A 19,932-nucleotide genomic window follows, 5' to 3' on the forward strand; every position below is an offset into this window, starting at 1 on the left:
GTCATGCATTGGCCATCGCCGGGCCTGTGGGAAAAAGACTGAGGGAAGAATTGGGAGAGGCTTAGACCTGGGAGAGGCTTAGACCAGGGCGGGGCTTGGCCGACGGGAATATTCATAACAACAGTGCACAGAAACGGATAGATGACCTCCGGAGAGACCGTCCGGAGTCCATATGAAACTTTTAAGATGTGTGTTAAAAACGCCTGTATCTGTTCACAAAACGTGTCTTTTCATTTATTTAGCGGTGTTTGTCCGCACTCAATGCCTCACGTGCCGGGACGGAGGTCGTGGCCTGAGGGTCGCCCCTCACAACCTGCTAGTGAATGAGCACTCAAGTGAACAGCCATGAAAAGAACATTTTGTTTGTCAGTGTAGTCGGACAAATTGTTCCACTGCACCGCGTTCGTGTCCCCTGTTAGTAGCTTCGAACGAGCGAAGAGATTTGTGTTGCAGTAGTGGTAAAATTGTAGATATTGTTTAAATATCCTCCATTGGCTTTGCTTGAAATGGATGATGGAAAATTTCAAAGTGCTGCATAGCCATTTGTATTGTATTTATGTATTGCAAAAAAAGGTAATAGATCAAGCACATTCCATTATCCCCTTATAAGATCATTAGCAAATATAATTAGATATGAAAAGAAAGTAATTTGGGTTAGAGAGGGAGAAAAGCGCTATCAGGCACAGAAGACAGATTGCAACATCAGTGTTTGGCTTTAAATTGCTCAGTGGAGGTAGTATCAGTGTGAGAATCTCTGCCCCAGAAATAGACTGAGTCAGAGAGCAAGACACATCCACATCCCAGCCCTCCGTTTTCTCCGTTTTCTTTTCTTGACGTAGTCAGAGTCTGGTTGGCGTGTGGTAGTTGCTCTTATTCTGGTTAATATGTGCAAGACAAAAAGTTTTTGTGTCATTCTCCATCATCTGAGGAAGGTTTATTTGCTGCCTAGTAATCCGGCGGAGTAACAAACTCGCTGTTTGTTTTACCTTCACAGTCGTCCTTTCCTCGCGGTGCATTTTAACTTGAAAAAAGCAGAGGACTTTTTCAAGTGTGCCACATGCACGAGGTCGCCTGCTTCTTTGTGCTCCTCCGTATACTTATCTAAAGGCAATCTGAACCCACACAAGGACCAAACGTACAATTCTGCCGTTTCCTCCAGAAACACTGGGTTTCTTTTACGCTTTGAGGGGATAGAAGGGGGTGGTGTGCGAGGATTCTTCTAGTCTTTGTGAATCCCTACAAATGGTATTCATAAACATCCTGTATTCATTAAAACCTTCTAAAAATATGATTTGGGTGCACTTCCTTGCGTTCGGCCCGCTTATATGTGTGTTTGCGTGTGTGTGTGTGTGTGTGTGTGTGTGTGTGTGTGTGTATTCGCACGCTGACTCGTATTTACATATTTATAAATACTGGGCTGTACAATGAGGTCTACCTTTGCCAAAAACAACTCTTTTCCAGCAGCACCGGATGCCTGGGAGAGAACAAAGCCACCCTCCATGGCAGAATGTGCGGTGTGTGTTGTGTTTGTGTTCAGCAGGAGATGATGGTGAACCACATCACTTACATCTAGACTTCATTCATATCGAAAAACAGAGACTTTTAGACTACCAAAAACAGCTGAACTGAAGTTTTCCTGTAAACAGAGGATATTAGACTAAGCACTTAGTAGTTACATAATGTGGTAAAAATATCAGTCAGAGGCCATGTGCAAAATAAATGTTCCCGATTCCTTTCCATAATGCATGTTCTGCCTTATCTGATTGTTTAAACATGTATTCAAGTTCTGAAATTCATATCCTCGCATTTTCCTCCAATTAAATGACCCCTGTTCTCAGGAAACCTAAAACGAGCAGGCCTTTGAAACACAAATATTCACTAAGTAGATTTCATGGTAAAAAATAGAATACCTGAGGGAGGTCAGGGTATAAAGCGGCCCTGTGTTTTAGATGGGAGCGCTCTTTGCCTTAACTCTGTGGTCCGGGAATAATAAGAAGCAGTTAGGAAATGTCAGGACTTTGACTCAGACAGCCCCGCTTTTCCCCAAGTGTGCTGGCCCTTGTTAACTGAGCTTGCTTCCAGCCTTGTGCTGTGCTATTGTTCTGTCTGCCTTTTCATTTAGCCATTCTGTTAAGCATGACACTTGTATTAACATAAGATGGATCCTGGAGCTATGTGTCCTCTTACCATATGTCTTGTATTACTTTCCAGGGCCCTCTCTTGTCTCACAGTGAGAGTGTATTATCATGTTTGAGCAGTAGAGGGCACCACATTTTCTTTTTGTCATTTTGACATTTCAACATTTCAACATTGTCATTTTCATTACCATTTAAAGTTCTCCTGTTGATGATGTAAAAATTATTTAGCTTTTCTTTTTTATTTGCATTGACATAATGACTAATTATTTAAAACCAATGTTTGGGCAAACACAAACAAAGACACACAATTCAAGCTATGAGAAAATAGACTGATGACAACATAATATGACAGGCCAGAGTATGATAAATATTTCTAGGGTGGCGAAATAATTAAGCAATCACTCCACATGCGGACAGGGAGGCTTCAAAATTGATCAGAACAGGAGGAGGAAAAAGTTGCTAGGATCGTAAAGTTGGTGTGCTAGTCTCCAGATCGCAGTGGCAGTTGTTTGGGGAAAAGAAATGGCGTCCTTAAATAATAACATTCCAGGTGGCTTAGTTAATGAAGAGTGAAAATCAAATATGGGGCGGAATCTGTAACTCATTACCAGAACTTTCTTTAAGAGGAAGTCACCAAGAGCACTGGCCCCTGGGAGACCAGGCGTTTTTAAAACCTGAGAACATAATTTATTATCATTATGGTTATGATTATCTTAATTTCCTCATGGACGCACAGCAAAAAAATGCCAGCAGACAGCTGTGGAGCCGCGACCACAGTATAGTCGTACAGAACACTGCCAATCACTTCAGATTTGATAAATATCAAACACTTTATCTGTAGATTAACATGAAATATCAGCAGGTTAAAGGAAATTGACATTGAGTAACAAGATCTTATTTTCAACATGAAGTTGGGCGGAAAGCTAATTCGGGGGCTTATACTGCCATCTCTTGGACAAAGTGTGCACTGCACCCTTCAGCCTGAACGGTTGAAAGAAATCAGTGGTTTTGATTTGCTTATCCTTGGTATTTATTTTAAGTTTCTTACATGATATTAAGATTTCAGACACAAAAGTGGCCTAGCTAGTAAAAGCTGTTTTATATTTATTTTATATGAAGCAGGTCGACTTCTGGGTGCCGACATGTTGAGATCACATGACCAGTCGAATACTACTCTCTTGGTACCCTGTATTATTGGACACAAGTTGCTACCTAAAAATTTTAAGTACAACCAACTTGGATGTTTAAGCCATTTCAAATTAAATTACATTAAACTGCCTTTAAAAAAAAATTTGTTGCATCTTATATAACTTATAAAACTTATATAATAGTTGAAAATTGCTTAACTTATTTTTATGAGTTAAAGCAATGTAAAAACACATGTTGTCATAACTTATTGATCATATATTTTTTGTACAGTGTACTTTCATATATAAGTAGAGCAGTGGCATTTGTGTTTTTTTAAAGAAGATGTGCAATTATTGATTCTTTTTTTTTTATTTGCATAAGAATCATTTCTATCTGAGAACACAAAAGTGGTTAATTTTATTTCTTAATCTATATAAGCAATTTCAGAAGCGCCTGACATCTGAGTGGAAAGTGTGTCTGTTAAAGAAGAGCACATCTGAGATATGCGCATAATGCAAAGCGAGTGGGCGTCAGCGTTATTGCTCTTTGGCAAATCTAAATGACGATGTTTTATTCCATTATTAGCGGGGAACTGACTCCTTGTTTCATTTCCATAACATTTCTTGCGAGAGCACACTCAAATAAATGCATGTTTTAATTTCATTTTGTCATTTTCATAGAGGCACTTGAAAAGAACATGACTCGGAAATGCACTCTGTAGATTTTATTGCCAAATAATTTTCTTAGAGGCTGTAGAGGGAATTAAACAACATTTATATTATTTAGTTCAAACGGCGATAGCACATAAATAGGGAAAAAAAGCAGTAAGCATTTTCGCCGGATTCAAACTTCAGCAGTAATTGCACAAGTGCAATGTTCACAGAGTTATTGTCTTTATATTAGAAGACGTTATATATTTATATAATATCTTTATATTAGAGCTGGAAGAAGTCTGAAAGTGTTCAAATTATCCTCCTCCCATATCTAATATTGTATCTTACGATTCACAAGATGCGTTTTCTTTAGTACCATTAGAGGTTAACGGAATCTGAATGGAGAGGTTAATAGTCAACATTTAAACACACACACAAACACACACAGGCATTACAGTGGTCGTTCATTTCTTTCCAAATGTACCCTAAATAAATTTAAAAAAATTGTCTCATGATAACTGCTTTGAAAATCATAATTAAGTGATCAAAAGTAAACTGTTTTTCTTTTATTCATTATTGTTCAAAACATTTTTTTTTTTAGTCAAGGGAATCAAAGGATGTACATTTTGGTAACACTTAAGTGGACCTTAAGTCAGTTGAATTCTTTATAAAACATGTTTTAGTCATTATTGATGGTCATAGTCATTATCACAGGCTAATAATAGTTCTTTGAATTTCATGTCCTTGAAGTGTTACCAAAATCTGAGATGCCAATTTAAAATGACAACAAACATAATAATATGGTTTGATTAGACTCTCTTTCTTTTTTTCTGTTAATGATGGTCTGTCAAAGTATGCATTTGAGAGAGAGAGAGGAAGGACACAGGCCGTGGTGTTAATCTGCGTTTGTTCTCTTAACCGTAGTTCATCTGTGGGCGGAGGAAGAGGCGTCCCGAAGGTTTGGTCCTGCTCTTACCCCTGAACATAGCCTAACTGACACAGAGATGCAGGACTAATCAGAAACTAACATCACCTCCCCCTACTGGACTGAGCGGCCAAGAGCAGGCGACGGAAAAAGAGGACGAGGATTGTGACAATGAAGGACATTATCTTATCAAAAGCATTATTTAACGTAAAAGACTTCAAGAGAGAAAAGAAAAAAAAAGACTAATAAATTGGACAGCTCAGACGGTTTCCTACACGAGCGTTCTCGCTGGATGGAGGGAAGAAGATCTGTTGATGTTTAGTGAGCTGGAAACAGTGAGGGAAAAAAAAACAAACAATTTTTTTGCTTCCTGTGTTTTATGTGTCTTGAATCCTCCCTTGTGTAGCTGATAAATACTTTCTGTGTTTTTAATTGCTTTTTTGACTTTGACCTAGTGAGAAAACGTTGAAGTGCTTGTCCCTCAGAGCAACACATTCCTTGAACCAAGATGGTGGAGAGTTGCCAGTCTCAGAATGAGAGAGTGAGAAACCGAACAGACTTCCCCCCCTCTCTCTCTCTCTCTCTCTCTCTCTCTCACTCTCTGTCTCTCTCTCTCTCTCTCTGTCTCTGTCTCTGTCTCTCTCTCTCTCTCTCTCTCTCTCTCTGTCTCTGTCTCTCTCTCTCTCCCTCTATGTCTCCCTCTCTCTGTCAGTGTTTCTCACTGCCCACCGAATCTTCACCAGTGTTATTTGTCTGAGGCTTCCTAAACCGTTTGGACCAACTCACTACACGTTTGGAGACCAAGCACATCCTTGTCAAAAACTCAGCACACTCTTGGCAGTCAGTGCCTGGACGTCAAAGCAGAAGAATGACAATCCAGTACATTCAGGAAATGGGAACACTGCGTTTAAAAAGGGAAGCTACGCCTTTTTCTTTGAGAACTGGCTCCGTGATTTCACGACTTGTTCTCCTGGTGTGTTTGTGAGACGTTCAGAGCTGAACTCCTGAGAAAGAGGACGCTGTAGCACTCGAGACAAAAAACCAGCCAAGGTGATGGAAGAACTAGTTTACATCGAGCGTGTCTGATGAAACGGCACGAGCCAAGGAGACTGCGAACGCGCAGCCTGCAGAAATCAAACAGAAACGCGGCCCCTAACCCTACATGCTTTGATCTCAGTCTTGCTCACTTCAAGTACTCTGGTTATGAGATTGTGTTTGTAATATACTGCCACCAATCAGTGTTGCAAAGTGTTACTGACTACTGAAATGGTTTGATGTATTCAATTATTAAAGAAAAAGAAAAGAAAAAAGAAACAAGTATTGTCTAGCCATAGATACAGTCATACGTTGTTGCATTTACAAAGCTAGCTGTTTTAGAGTGTAGGTATTAGATTGGAGTTTTCTTCTCTAGTACTGTAATTTTTGCCTTTCACCTTTGTAAAATACCAATAACATTAAAAGAACAGGAAAAAAAAGAAAGATTGACAATCTTCTTCTGTTGCTGCAAGCGTATAAATCCATACAGTATATATACCCATGCCTCATGCAAGCAGATACAAACTGAGGTCTCCCCCCTGAAGTATTTTGCACTGTGATAGTAAATGAAAATCCAGTCTATACAGTACGCAGATCGCTAATGGAAAATGAAGGTGCGTGTGTGCGTGCGTGTTTGTGCGTCCCTTGACGTTGTGGACTGATATTCTCTCTAATCTTTTGTGAACTCTGCTGATTTGGTCTGTGTAGTTCAAACTATTTCATCTTATGATGGTCATCTATGTTGCTTTGAGAATCAATTCAATGAACTTCATTGAAGTCATTGTGTGTAGACTGATGCGTTCGAGTCCAGTCTCTTCAGATATATTCTTTAGTTGTCCTCTTTGCAAAAAAAAAAACACACAAAAAAACCCCCCACATCTCTGAAAATTTAATTTGTTTTTATAGTTTCCATCCAAGGTTATGTCTTATTGTAAATGCTACAATTAAATAAATAAATAAATAAATAAAATTAAATAAAAAAAGTCTCAAAGTGAAGCTGTTTAGTGAACTAGTTTCAGTAAACTAGTACAGGCTACGGTAAGGTAAAGGACTTATGACAGGGAGGGTCAGTGATAGGAAATGTATTGACCAATCCCTATATACACTGGTTATAGATGAGCACACCTCTGGCTCCCTCCTCTGTGTAGTATAACTGAGCATCTCTCTCTCTCTCTCTCTCTCTCTCTCTCTCTCTCTCTCTCTCTCTCTCTCTCTCTCTCTCTCTCTCTCTCTCAATCTGTCATTCTGGACTAATATATGAGCATTCCACACCTCTGAGCTGTCTTGTGGACTGTATGATTTTCATTTGGTTGCTGTATCTTCATGGCAGATGCTTTGTTTTGTAACTACTGAACTGTACTTATAATGAGAAATAAAATGTATTCAAACTATGAAACACTAGTGTGAACAACTGAGCATTTTTCTTTTTTTTTCTTTTCTTTTTTTTTTACTACATATTTGCAATTTTAACTTTGAACTTACAAAACGTTTTGTGAGGAAAGGGTGCAATAAATGTTAAGGTACCACACACTAGTAAAGGTTTTTTTTTTTTTTTTAAGAAATGTATACATTTACTTTATATTATACTTTGATATAATGTTAAAAAAAATTCTGTTTCAAATAAATGCTTTTCTTTTGAATATTCTATTCATCAAGTATCAAGTACATTTTACACAAAATATAAAGCAGCACAAGAAATGAGCATAAAATAGTTTTCGTTGGCAGCAAATTTAACATATTAGAATGATTTCTGAAGGATCATGTGACACTGAAGACTGTAAAGAGAGTAATGATTCTGAAAAAAAAAAGCTTTTTCCATCACAGGAATAAATTGCATTTTAAAATATTTTTTAAATAGACAACAATATTTTTTTTGTTTTATTATTATTGTTTTTTATTACTAATTCACAGTATTACTGTTTGTATTTTTGATCAAATAATTGCAGTCTTGGTGAGCATATGAAACATTTAAGAAATCTTATTGATGTATGTATTTACATTTTGATGTATATAAGTATATAATTGTATACACAGTATATAATTGTGAGTGGAAAAATCTACCAGCAGGGCGAGACAAATGCACAAAATACACTGAAGATATTTTTAGTGACTAAGATATCTTCTATAATGTTGCTTTTTGAGTAAACATTTTTTTAAGAATATTGACATTTTACTGGAAAGACAAAATACAATAAGCATAGAGGACTTTTATCGGTTACAGTTATATGATTGAGATTTAACTAAATCATTTTAAACCCAACTCTCTCTCAAATAGAATTGCAGAGACACACACATGGCAACATTTCAGCACACGTGTGAGCTGAGGACTTGTACGATAGACAGCTGAAATGATACATTTCTCTGTCTTCCTGTTTCTCTGCACCCCTGACTCCCATGTTAAGCGTAGTACATGGTGTTAGCTGCAGGGCTACAGGCCTCTGCGTGTGTGTGTGTGTGTGTGTGTCTGACTCGGGAGCAGTGTGGATTATGACAGCTCGCATTACCGGCTGTGTTCCTGCTAACTGTGGCTCTCTACCCTAGGGCTATAGCCGTGTTAATTCCCCAAACCTGAGAGAGCTGGAAACTAGTGTGCCAATTGATGCTCATCCTCTTTTTTCAATTTTCTCTTTGCCTTTTCTAACTTTTTCAGTCAAGACAATACATTCTGTAGTCCATGTGAACATACAATTCAGCGCTGTGGCATAAATTAGCCTAAATTACCTTTGTGGACTTTCTAAGATCTGATCCAAGTAGAATAAGCAGATATGTCTGTTGTTTCTCTAATGTCATTAATTGTATCAGAGAAACACATACGTATGTGACTAGGGATGTCCCGATCAGGTTTTTTTGCCCTCGAGTCCGAGTCCGAGTCATTTGATTTTGAGTATCTGCCGATACCGAGTCCCGATCCGATACTTAATACATAAAAAAAGAATAAAGAAGAGCGAAAAAACAGATCCAGGATGTTCCTTATTTTTTATTTAATTCACCTTATTTTAACATTCAACAACTCTGTTAACAAACAGAGCACTTCTGTGAGGTAGCTTGAACAATCAAGTAATAAATAACATAAATTCTTCACTTTTGGACTTTAGTGCAACAGTAAATATAAAAAAAAGTCTAATATATAAACAAATAGCACCTCAACTTAAAATATCCGGTAGGCATGTAAACAAATAAAAAATAAAAGTGCTACAGTGTTTGCAAAGCCAGTAATGTGCTTTTAGGAACTGCACTCCTAACTCTTACGCCGGTTTCACACTGCACTGTTAGCAGAGCATGCAGTGCGTATTTTTTTCGCCGCCCATGTTAACAGATTAAACCAGGCTTTAGAGCATTAACGCCGGTTTCACACCGCAAGCGTCAGCGGCGCGTGAGCAGCGCGTATTTTTTTCGGCGTCCATGTTAATCAATGAGTGCATTCACACCGCACGCAGAAGCGGCGCGGCAGCGCGTAGCAGGAGCAGAGCAGGAACAGCAGTGCCGCGATAGTTTCGGCGCCCAGTCTATTTTTAACGCGCCGCTTACGCTGAATTAAAGTGACACGCATTGATCAAGGCCAAAATACACCGCAGTTTTACCCCAAAAGCGCATTGATGATATCTATTGTGTTTTAAACAGTCACTCAAATGACCAACAGCAATTTAAAAAGAAAACAAATGTCCAAAAACAAACTTGTTGCCCGAACAATAAAAACAAAGACGAATCAAAAGTTATATAAATGAAATGTTAATAAAATAAGCTTCTTGACAAGTCTTTTCTCTTAAATGTATTTGAAAACGAAATAAAGCAATGCCAACTTACCCTGATTATAGAGTACTCTGTCTATACACACGCTGCGGTTCAGCCGCGCGTGACAAACGCTGCCAGTGTGAAAGCAAAACGCTCGTGTCCTGCTCCTGCTCACCATATGCACTGCTCCTGCGCTGCTTACGCTCTGCTAATGCGTGCAGTGTGAAACCGGCGTCACACCGCACGCAGAGGCGGCGCGGCAGTGCGTAGCAGAGCAGAAGTGCCGCGATCGTTTCGGCGCCGAGTCTATTTTTGCTGCGCCGCTTTTGCTGAATTAAAGTGACAATACATTGATCATGGCCATAATACACCGCAGTTTTATCCAAAAAGTGCATTGATGATATCTATTGTGTTTTAAACAGTCAATCAAATGACCAACAGCAATTTAAAAAGAAAACAAATGTCCAAAAACAAACTTGTTGCCAGAACAATAAAAACAAAGATGAACCAAAAGTTATATGAAATTATTAATAAAATAAGCTTCTTGACGAAAAAAAGCAATGCCAACTTATCCATTATAGAGTAGCCTACTCTGTCTGTAGCCTACACAACCCGCGGTTCAGCCGCGCGTGACAAACGCTGCCAGTGTGAAAGCAAAACGCGCGTGTCCTGCTCCTGCTCACCATACGCACTGCTCCTGCGCTGCTTACGCTCTGCTAACGCGTGCAGTGTGAAACCGGCGTAACTCTGTGCCACCGCATAACTATAGATGTGTTAAAAAATAATGAGAATATATATACATATATATCCGAGTCCTGATCGGGAGGTAACGTCCGATTCCGATCGAGTCTGAAAACACGTGATCGGGCCCGATTTCCGATCACGTGATCGGATCGGGACATCCCTATATGTGACTCTGGACCACAAAACCAGTCACAAGGGTCATTTTTTTTTAAAATTATGTATACATAGCTGAATAAATAAGCTTGCCATTGATATATGGTTTGTTAGGATAGGACAATATTTGGCTGAGGAATCTGAGGGTGCAAAAAAATCGAAACATTAAGAAAATTGCCTTTAAAGTTGTCCATTTATGTTTGCGCTTTTGCTGCATCCACTCAAAAAAATATTTTTTTAATATATTTACGGTAGGCAATTTACAAAATATCTTCATGGAACATGATTTTTACTTAATATCCAAATTATTTTTGGCATAAAAGAAAAGTGGATAATTTTGACCCATGCAATGTATTGCCACAAATATAACCGTGCGACTTGTGACTGGTTTTGTGGCCCATGGTCACATATAAGCAGAGGATATACCTCTCAAGGACGTTCCCTCTCTCCAGCCCTCTTTCAGAGATGGATTTGCCCCATCACACACTCTCAAACGTAGGCCAGTGACAAGCGATAAACTGACACCCTTTGGCTCAGAGGCCTGTTGTGTCAATACCTCAGAGAGATAAGACACTGCTCTCTAAACACATGAAAACCATTCTCACACGCACATTCACACACCGCAAACTGAGAGAACATTTTCCCATTATAGTTCCGTATTTCATGTTTTTCTTAACCTTTTCCTGTGGGTTAGCGGGGTCTCAGTGGAAGGAAACCTGATACCCTTTAGTCTGATGGGATCCATATTTGTGTTAACCTGCCGTCAAGACCCGGTGAGGGGAGGTGTCTGAGGTCAACGCCTGACTAATTTTTAAACGGATCAGCTACACTAGACCAGATGGAGAAAGGCCTGGACCTAATAAAACTCACATCCTGAAAAAATAACCGTTTCATTTTCCTGAACCCCCTCCTTGTGTCTAGCTTGTCTGGAGCTGTTGAGTGAAGAAATTGACGAAAGTCAAGCTGTTTCTTTAAGATAGATGGATGGATGAATAGATAGTCAAGGATTAGGTTTAATGCATTATCTTATTAATGATAGTCTCTAAAAAATGAGTAACATTGTTCGAGTTTTGGGTAACACTTTATTTTACAGTGTCCTTTTTACACACATGTAGTTACTGTAGTAATAACTATAAATTATGCATAATTACATGCAACTAACCCTAAATCAAATCCCAATTCTAACCCTAACCCTAAAGTAAGTGCATGTAGTTAATTAGTACTCAGTACTTAAATGTATACTTACACTGTAACGCGGACACCTTAAAATAAAGTGTAACCGGTTGTTGCTATACTTCTTGTTACAGTGTAGTTATACATTTAAGTAATGAATATTAATTAACAACATGCACTTACTATTGGGTTTGGGTTTGGTTTAGTTAGTTGCATGTAATGAATCATCATTTACTTTTATTACTATAGTAAGTACATATAACAAGGAAACTAAAGTGTTACCCGTTACAACATTAGTTGTATACTAACCATTTGTTAATGCGGTAGACATCATTAACTAATAATAGACAATAATATTTAACATTAGTTCATGTATTATGAATGTCTTATGAATAAATTATCATTAATCTAAATTAATAAATGCTAGGAAAAGTACATTTTCGATGTTAGTTAATGATATCTGATGCATTAATGTTGACGAATTGAGCATTATTCTAAAGTGTTACCTCAAAAATACTTGCACCCCTGCATTGACCATTTGATTCTTTTAGATCATACTGTTTTTCCCTCTTGTTTGATGGTCTTGGCTGGTTTAGGCTGGTTTCACAGCACTCAGTTGTAACGAATCAGCTTACAGTTGGCTTGTTTCATTTTTTTTATTTAATTCATGTATCAATTAAGTATTCATTTGGAGTGTGAGTATGGTAATCTTTTAGTCACCATACTAAGTTATCAAGATGATATTTATTTGTATAAGATGTATTGATAATTAATAAGGATATACACGTTTGTGTGCGTGTGCGTACATTTACGTATTGTAAAAGGTATTTCAGCGCATTAGTGTCACTCTGTCTCTGGTGTCATATTTGTGTGAGTGTGATGTGTTTAAGAAGGCTGCGCGGCTGGGTTGCTGTGTGCCAGCACTTGTAGCTGGGCAGATGGTGACCTGCGCTTGAACCTCTCTTCTCTCTCATTTGTTCAGCTGGCTTTCATTTGGCCTGCATGCAGGCTGCATACTATAGCAAACGCAATTATTTATTCACACCACCAGGTGGCGCTATAAACCAACTTATAGCAACAATGCTTCTGATGGAGGCTGAACACTGTGATCTTTGAACACCAACACATGACATATAATAGATTACAATCAAGAAATGGATATTACATCAGTAAATCTTGATAGAAATGATGTGAGAGCTTGTGGCAGACATTTTAACATTCAGACCTTATAGTTTTGTCCTGCCATTGAGTCAGTCACATGGATTATAGCCTGTTTATACAGTAGCATATCTTGTCATTAAGGGCAACTAAATGATATCTGAGAGAGAAACGCATTGTCTGCAGAGAGAATTGCACTCTATTTCCATTTTCAATCTGCAGTCAATCCGTAATCAATCTTATCAGACGTTCTTTGACAGCCTTTTCACATTTTTACACATTTTTGCGCACTCTTCCTCTCTCATTTACACGCACGCAGACAACAGTCATCTGTCACCATTCGAGAGCTCTCTGGGCGTCTGGATACACACCGTGTCATAATGCTCATCATCGGCGAGCACATACAGTCTCACACACATACACGTGCAACTTAACAAGAGTGTGTGTGCGTGTGTGTATTTTCTCAGCTCTCAGGCAGGGTCTTATGAATCGATGATCATGTGGTATAAGAGAGATAGATGGCTCGGAGCTCCGTCTTGTCTCCTCTAATTGTAAAATATTAGTTACATTAGAGTGTGTTGGGTGATTAATGGAACTTATTTGGAGGTGGCCCTTCCTGGCCCTCCCCCCCCAAACCCACCCACCCCCCACTGCCAAAGCCTTCTCCACTGACTCCTCCGAACTCAGGGAATTCTCTTACGGCAGACAAATTGGTCCTGGGGACAAAACAGAAAGGAAATGATGAGAAGAGAGAGGAAGATGGAGGTGGACGGGAAATTCAAGAGAAACGTATGGAAAGAGTCGTATGAGACTTGTAACAAGAGAGCGAGATATTTTATTCAATTTTACATCTACTTCTAGGTAGCTCACATGAAAACAGTCATGCGTCTGCATTGAGTCGCCCTCATCGATATTTTCCGTGTCTGCATGGGAAAAGATCAGTATTGGTGTATATAAAAGCTGATGGGAAATGTTATTGAAACCTGAGCAGATGAGCACTTAGTCCTGCTGGAGGTCCAGTGACGCTCGGCCCTGCTCCCCTTTAGCCAGCCATTAGAAAGCCATGGATCATGTTATGGCTAGCAGAACAACACCTGCTGACCCAGTGCCACACACACCTTCATCCTCTGCCTTTGTTCATATCAGTGTGTCTGTCTGCTTAGTGCTGAGGCCTGTGGGAAAGGGAATGTTTTGATTGTCTTTTCAAGTGTGGAGGCCTTGAGGAACAACTGCTTGCTGCAAATATATGCACTTTCATTTTATATCACTTACATTGTATATTGTATTACACACACACACACACACACACACATGCTTTTGCTCTCTTTGTGGTGATTCTTCATATAGGCGTAATTACTTTTATACTGTACAAACTGTATATTCTATCCCCTCACTAACCTAAACCTACCCTCACAGAAAACTTTCTGCATTTTTACATTTTCAAAAAATATATTATATGTATGTTTACTAAATAATTTCCCTTGTGGGGAATGATGTGGTGATATCAGGTTTTACTATCCTACTACCCTCTGTTTTATAAACCTGTTCTCTCTCTCACACACACACACACACACACGCACGCACACACACGCACGCACGCACGCACGCACGCACGCACGCACGCACGCACGCACGCACGCACGCACGCACGCACGCACACACACACACACACACACACACACACACACACACACACACAGACAGACAACAGACAACAGACATAGTAGTGGCCAAAAGTGATGTCCGGAGGGAATATTTGTTTTTAATGATCATTTGTTTTCATTATTTTCAATGTGTTTCATTGTTTTCACAAAATATGAGGAAACTATTTTATATTTTTAAAATATATCTAAAAAAAATGTTTGTTCTTATGAGGGAAGAACAAAACACTAAACTTAGTTCAGGTATTTATCTGGCAGAATTATTTTGGTAAAAAAAAAATTTTTTAGTATGAATAAAATGTATAGAAAACAAAAAGCTCACAGGAACAAAGCGTACATTGGCTATTACTACAGTACATACATAATATTTTGATGATGTGTTTTTGCATTTCTTAGTGAGACACCCTGACCAACAATTATGTCTGCGAAATTTGGCCTGTTTCATTGTGTAATTAGACTGACTCAAGTATAACTGCGCAATATGCTTACTAAAGTACATATATCTGCAAAATATTTTGTATAAAGGGTGAAGATAGGCCAGACCACACACAAACAAAATTACAGTATTTATTTTAAAATTAAGTAATCCAAAGGGAATTTTTGAGCTTGCATCGAGTTTCATCCTCAAGTCCTTCATCACAGACAGTAGGCCCAATATTTTTCAAGCAAGGATTATAAAAATGTGAACTTGAGAGTGAAACAAACTTTTTGTGTGTACTTCCTCTAGTCATTTTTGTTTGTTTATTTGCATATAATTACATTTTTGTTATTGTGGTATTTTTATTCAATATATTGCTTGTGAAAGTATACTACATATTATTATGACAAAATATTTCATTGTTTTTTTTTTAAAGAAAAACTGTCATGGTGATAATACCACAAATACTGAATAGTAATCATACAGATTTTGTTGTTTTTTGCTCATTTATTTCTACATATATATTTATCTATACTTATATATTTATAGGTTTAGCCTAAATTGTTGAAATTTTATCTTGGATATCTTTGACATTACAGCCGTCATTACCTTTGTCAATTAGATTTACCCATTAACTTAATCGAGTCAGATACAATTAAATTAGACATACACAAAGGCCGATGTTTCGTGGTTAATTGTAATGATAATGTGTGATGAATGTAACAACAAATGAAAATGCTCTATAGTGTGAATAATTGTATTTACTACGATACACAACCTGCTCAGACACTGGGCATATTTTAAGATTATGGATAAGCATTAATACAGATCAGACTTACGCATGCAAACTAGCTGATATGGAAACACATATTTTAAGGAAGACTTAAAATCTGCAGTTTAAAATCGAGCCCCAATTTACATTGAAATATGAACAGTTATGGCAAATGTAAGTTTTGGTTCTCTGTGTTCATGTGTTATATTTAAAAATAAAAATAAATAAATAAATATATATATATATATAAAATATATATATATATGTGTGTGTGTGTGTGTGTGAGTGTGTGTGCAATGATCATGTCTATATGAAAATAATAGCTATATGTAGCCTATATATATATATATTGTAAAATCATAGATACAGTGACTGTCTGAAATGTTTTATTGTAAATACAATTTCTCAGAAAGACATTTTACCTTAAGCATTCTAAATAGTTCAGTGTTCCATAAATGTCAGCGTTATGATTATCCCTGCTTTCCCGTACACATCAAAGTGCTGATGCATCGCTCAGCCATGCTACAGTACTTTTTTATTTTTATTTTTTTGTCCAGAATGACCAAATTCAGAATGAAACTCGTCAGGTACAAGATGCTCTTTTTTCTCTCTCCTTCGCAAAAAACACATACACACACACACAGCATACACGCACACACTCGTAGACATTTATTATGTGTCTGGCGTGACAGCTCAGCACTAGAATGTGCAGCAATATGCTCTTTAGGGAAAGAGAGAAGGAGAGAAGTGAGCAGTACTGCAGATGAGTACTCATGAACTCTTCCTCCCCTGGCCACACAGATACCCACACACAGACACACAGTCCAGCTGAGACTGCCTGACACATCGCTCCCATCACATGATGTATATACTGCCTTTTACCCATGAGCCTTTCTAACTCTTGACCAATCACGGGGCTCTATTCAGACCCTTGCCAGCACCTCTCATGCACTGTCAGTAAAGGAAGTGGTATATTATCCCAAAAATCCTTCCCTTACCTTTCTGCACACAGTTACTCAGACATGTCCGTAAAAAAAAAAAAAAAAAAAAAAAAAAAAAAACACTCTGGAACACTTCAAAGAATTCCATTTGTTCAGAAAAGAGAGAAATGAAGCCAAGTAAGGAAGATTGAAGAGAGATATAGTGGCAGGCAGACTGGGAAATGCATAGCAGAGAAACAGAGAGTATATTAAGAGGTACGCCTGCTGCATCAGTCTGTAATCTAGTTCAGCGGTTAACATGGGACCTGCTTCCCCGGTGGAGCTTTTAGAGTTTGCTTTTGATACATACACACACAATGCCAAATCCAAGTTCCCCTGTGTTTTTTTTTTTTTTTTTCAGAGAGTCAGACTACAGCATCATTTCTTCAAACTATTTCCATTAGAGCTGCATTTAGTGCTATAAAATCTCTCATAGCTTTTCTTTTCAGTTTGAGAAATATCCATTGTGGTTGACTAGAGGCTCATTAGCAAAATTCAAAACTGTTCCTTTTTTTTGTATTTTTTTGTATGGAAACCTCTTGATATCTATGTGAATGCATTTAAACTTTATAATGATAAAACTTAACTAAGATAGATATTATTACTGAGCACAGTGCAGGTGCAAAGATGTTCAGCTTAGTGCCAGTCCATTGTAGTGGTGTCTTTGCTTCTTTGTGTTTACCGAATCAGAGCGAGTGGATCTGAAGGTGTGATGTCGGTTTTAGTGTGGAATCTTTCTCAGCAGGGTTTTGGGAGCAGGTGGGGAGAGATAGTGCGTAGCGCACTAACGTTGTGGAGGGATTTGGGTGTTTGGAAGCTCTCTTTGCTGAGTAATCTCCCAGCCTTTACAACACGCAGGTTATTACTGGCCGACAGATGGTACATCACTTTTTACTGCTCACACCTTCTGTGGCTTGCGTTCTCCCCAGACACACACTCCCTCTGTTTTTCTTTATTTTTTCCTTCTCTTCCATATAGGTGACACTCAAACACACACACAGAGACAGAAAGTTTCCACTCAGATATAAGCACAACGATATGTAACATGCTCCACAGAGCAGAAAAACCTGGCCCAAAAACACACACATGCACAGCTTTGTGTAATTCCTACAGATACAGATTCATTATATTTGAAATATCACAAAGGCTTAGAGAATCTTTTTTATCTTATAGGCAGACATAGTTTTGCTTACAGAAACACAGTATGGGCATGTTGTTCAAAAACATTTTAAGAACAGAAATCAGTATGGCACTCATGGTATGACTCAGACGCTGGTGATCTTTGAGTACGTTGACTCTCCACAGTTTTGAATTTTAACATTTATACAACAATATGTTTTAGTCCTTGATTCTGATTTGTTGAGCACAGTCCAACAGTACTGGGACTTTTCACTGTTTACATCGTGCTGCTTGTCTCTGTCTTTCGATAGACTGTCAGTTTGTGTGTATTGATGGGTATTTTTCAGTTACTCTTTCTGCAGGTTACATCGTTATGCCAGAGGGTGGCGACGAGTGACTGTCTTTATGAGTTAATCATTGATCAGTTTCAGTTTGTTTTTATTTGACAGGGACAAAGCATGTTAATGAACATTTGCACAAAATACACAATGTAGCCTAAACAAGCCGGATTATAGCAAAATTACTAATTTACGTCCGCGGTCCCTAGGCAGGTACACACAAAAACAAATACTCAGCACACACTACTACAAAAAACCAATACCCAAAACACATTACTAAAATTACTAAGAAAAATGTTTACACACCTGATTTGTCATAAGCCACTTGTTCTTTAAAAGTGTGATAAGTAGAACATTACTTATTGACTGTGGTAAACTATTATAATATTTGCTCCCTATCACAGATAATACTTTCTGACCAAAAGATGTTCGCCTATATGGTACTTCACAATCTCCTCTAATGACAGACCTGGTACCAATACCACCAAAAGATGGTATGTGCATCCAATGGATGCTTTACTATCCAATTAGGTCATGGGAGAGGATTTGTGAATGTCAGTAAAGTGACCCAACTGACACTGGTAGGTCACTTTACAAAGACAATATGACGAATGTAGGATGTCCGGGTTACATTTCTACTACACACATTCAAAATTATAGAACATTTTTTAACAAAGTAAGTACTTATTCAAAAGACGTGCCTACACTGAGAGAATGTGATTTCGGATGCAGTCAATTACTTTATGAGTTAGTAATTGAATGATTACTTCAACCGATTTGTTCAAAAACTCTTAATCATTCAGAAATGAAACAAGAGATTGTCTTTATGAGCAAGTCACTGAATAATTTATTCAAATGATTTGTTCAAAAAACACTGATTCCCTCAAGAACACTATACTACTGTGGCCTTATTTAGAAATATTTTCATTGCCGCTCCAAAAATAAAAGTATGTTGGATCAAAAATGTAAGTCACTCAAAATGAACTTATTGTTTGTTGAACTGTTGTATAAAAGCAATATGACTTTCATCCACACAGAGCGGAAGTGTTTAACTCAGGTGACCTCATTCATATCTACAGTGTGAGTTGAAAGGATGTGAGTGTTTAAACCCTTAATCACCCGCAGAGTGGAAGTCTCTCTCTCTCCTTCAGTATTCCTATCTCGCTCGTTCTCAAGCTGGAGTTACTCACAGTGAGCATCTGAAAGTCATTAAAGGCTCTGCAGTCTGTCAGGTGCCAGCCCATACACACACACACACACACACACACACACACACACACACACACACACACACACACACACTAAACATGCAGTATTCCTCCCAAACAAAGCCACACACATGCAGAAACAGACATTCATGACATGCTCATGAGCTATTATTTTTCAAAGACATGCCACACATACACAGGGACACATGCTCGGGTGTGTAAACACACACACAGTAAAAATGCTGAAGCCCTGCAGGTTCTTTCTGCTGCGTGGGGCAAGGGATTCGTCATGTGCTGATGAGCTGTTATAATAATATATGAGCAAATCACAAGCATTCTGCAAATTAATCATTTTTCCTCCTCAGCACCCTTCTTCCCGCTCTTTCTCTGTCACACACACATACACACTCTTTGTTACTGAGCGTTGGACAGGGTGACTTCTCACAGACAGACAGAGGTGAGAGGCAGCATTCTTTCACAGATGGTAGCTCTGGCATCAGATGGAATTTATATAAGACTGATTTTGATTACATGCCAAAGCACCTCCATGTCTGTGTGTGTGTGTGTGTGTGTGTGTGTGTGTGTGTGTGTGTGTGT

General features: G+C 38.3%; 1 protein-coding gene across 7 annotated transcripts in view; it reads left to right on the forward strand.

The window, feature by feature from the left end:
* Nucleotides 1-19,932, forward strand: part of znf536 (zinc finger protein 536) — a 192,638-nt gene that overhangs the window by 165,819 nt on the left and 6,887 nt on the right. For 2 of the 7 annotated variants that reach the window (XR_014605380.1, XR_014605381.1), the window contains 2 exons: nt 4,844-5,179; nt 5,300-7,275. The exons of 3 other annotated variants lie outside the window; for them this stretch is intronic. Coding sequence is in view for 2 of the 4 variants with exons in the window: in XM_084108545.1 (XP_083964671.1) it covers nt 4,844-4,935 (92 nt within the window). In the remaining 2 variants the exon portion in view is untranslated. Of the gene's footprint in view, nt 1-4,843; nt 7,276-19,932 lie in introns of those variants that run through there. 2 more of the 7 variants (XM_084108544.1, XM_084108545.1) reach the window with 1 other exon arrangement.

Source organism: Abramis brama (genome assembly GCF_963993115.1).
Source record: "Abramis brama genome assembly, chromosome: 3".
Lineage (NCBI taxonomy): Eukaryota > Metazoa > Chordata > Actinopteri > Cypriniformes > Leuciscidae > Abramis > Abramis brama.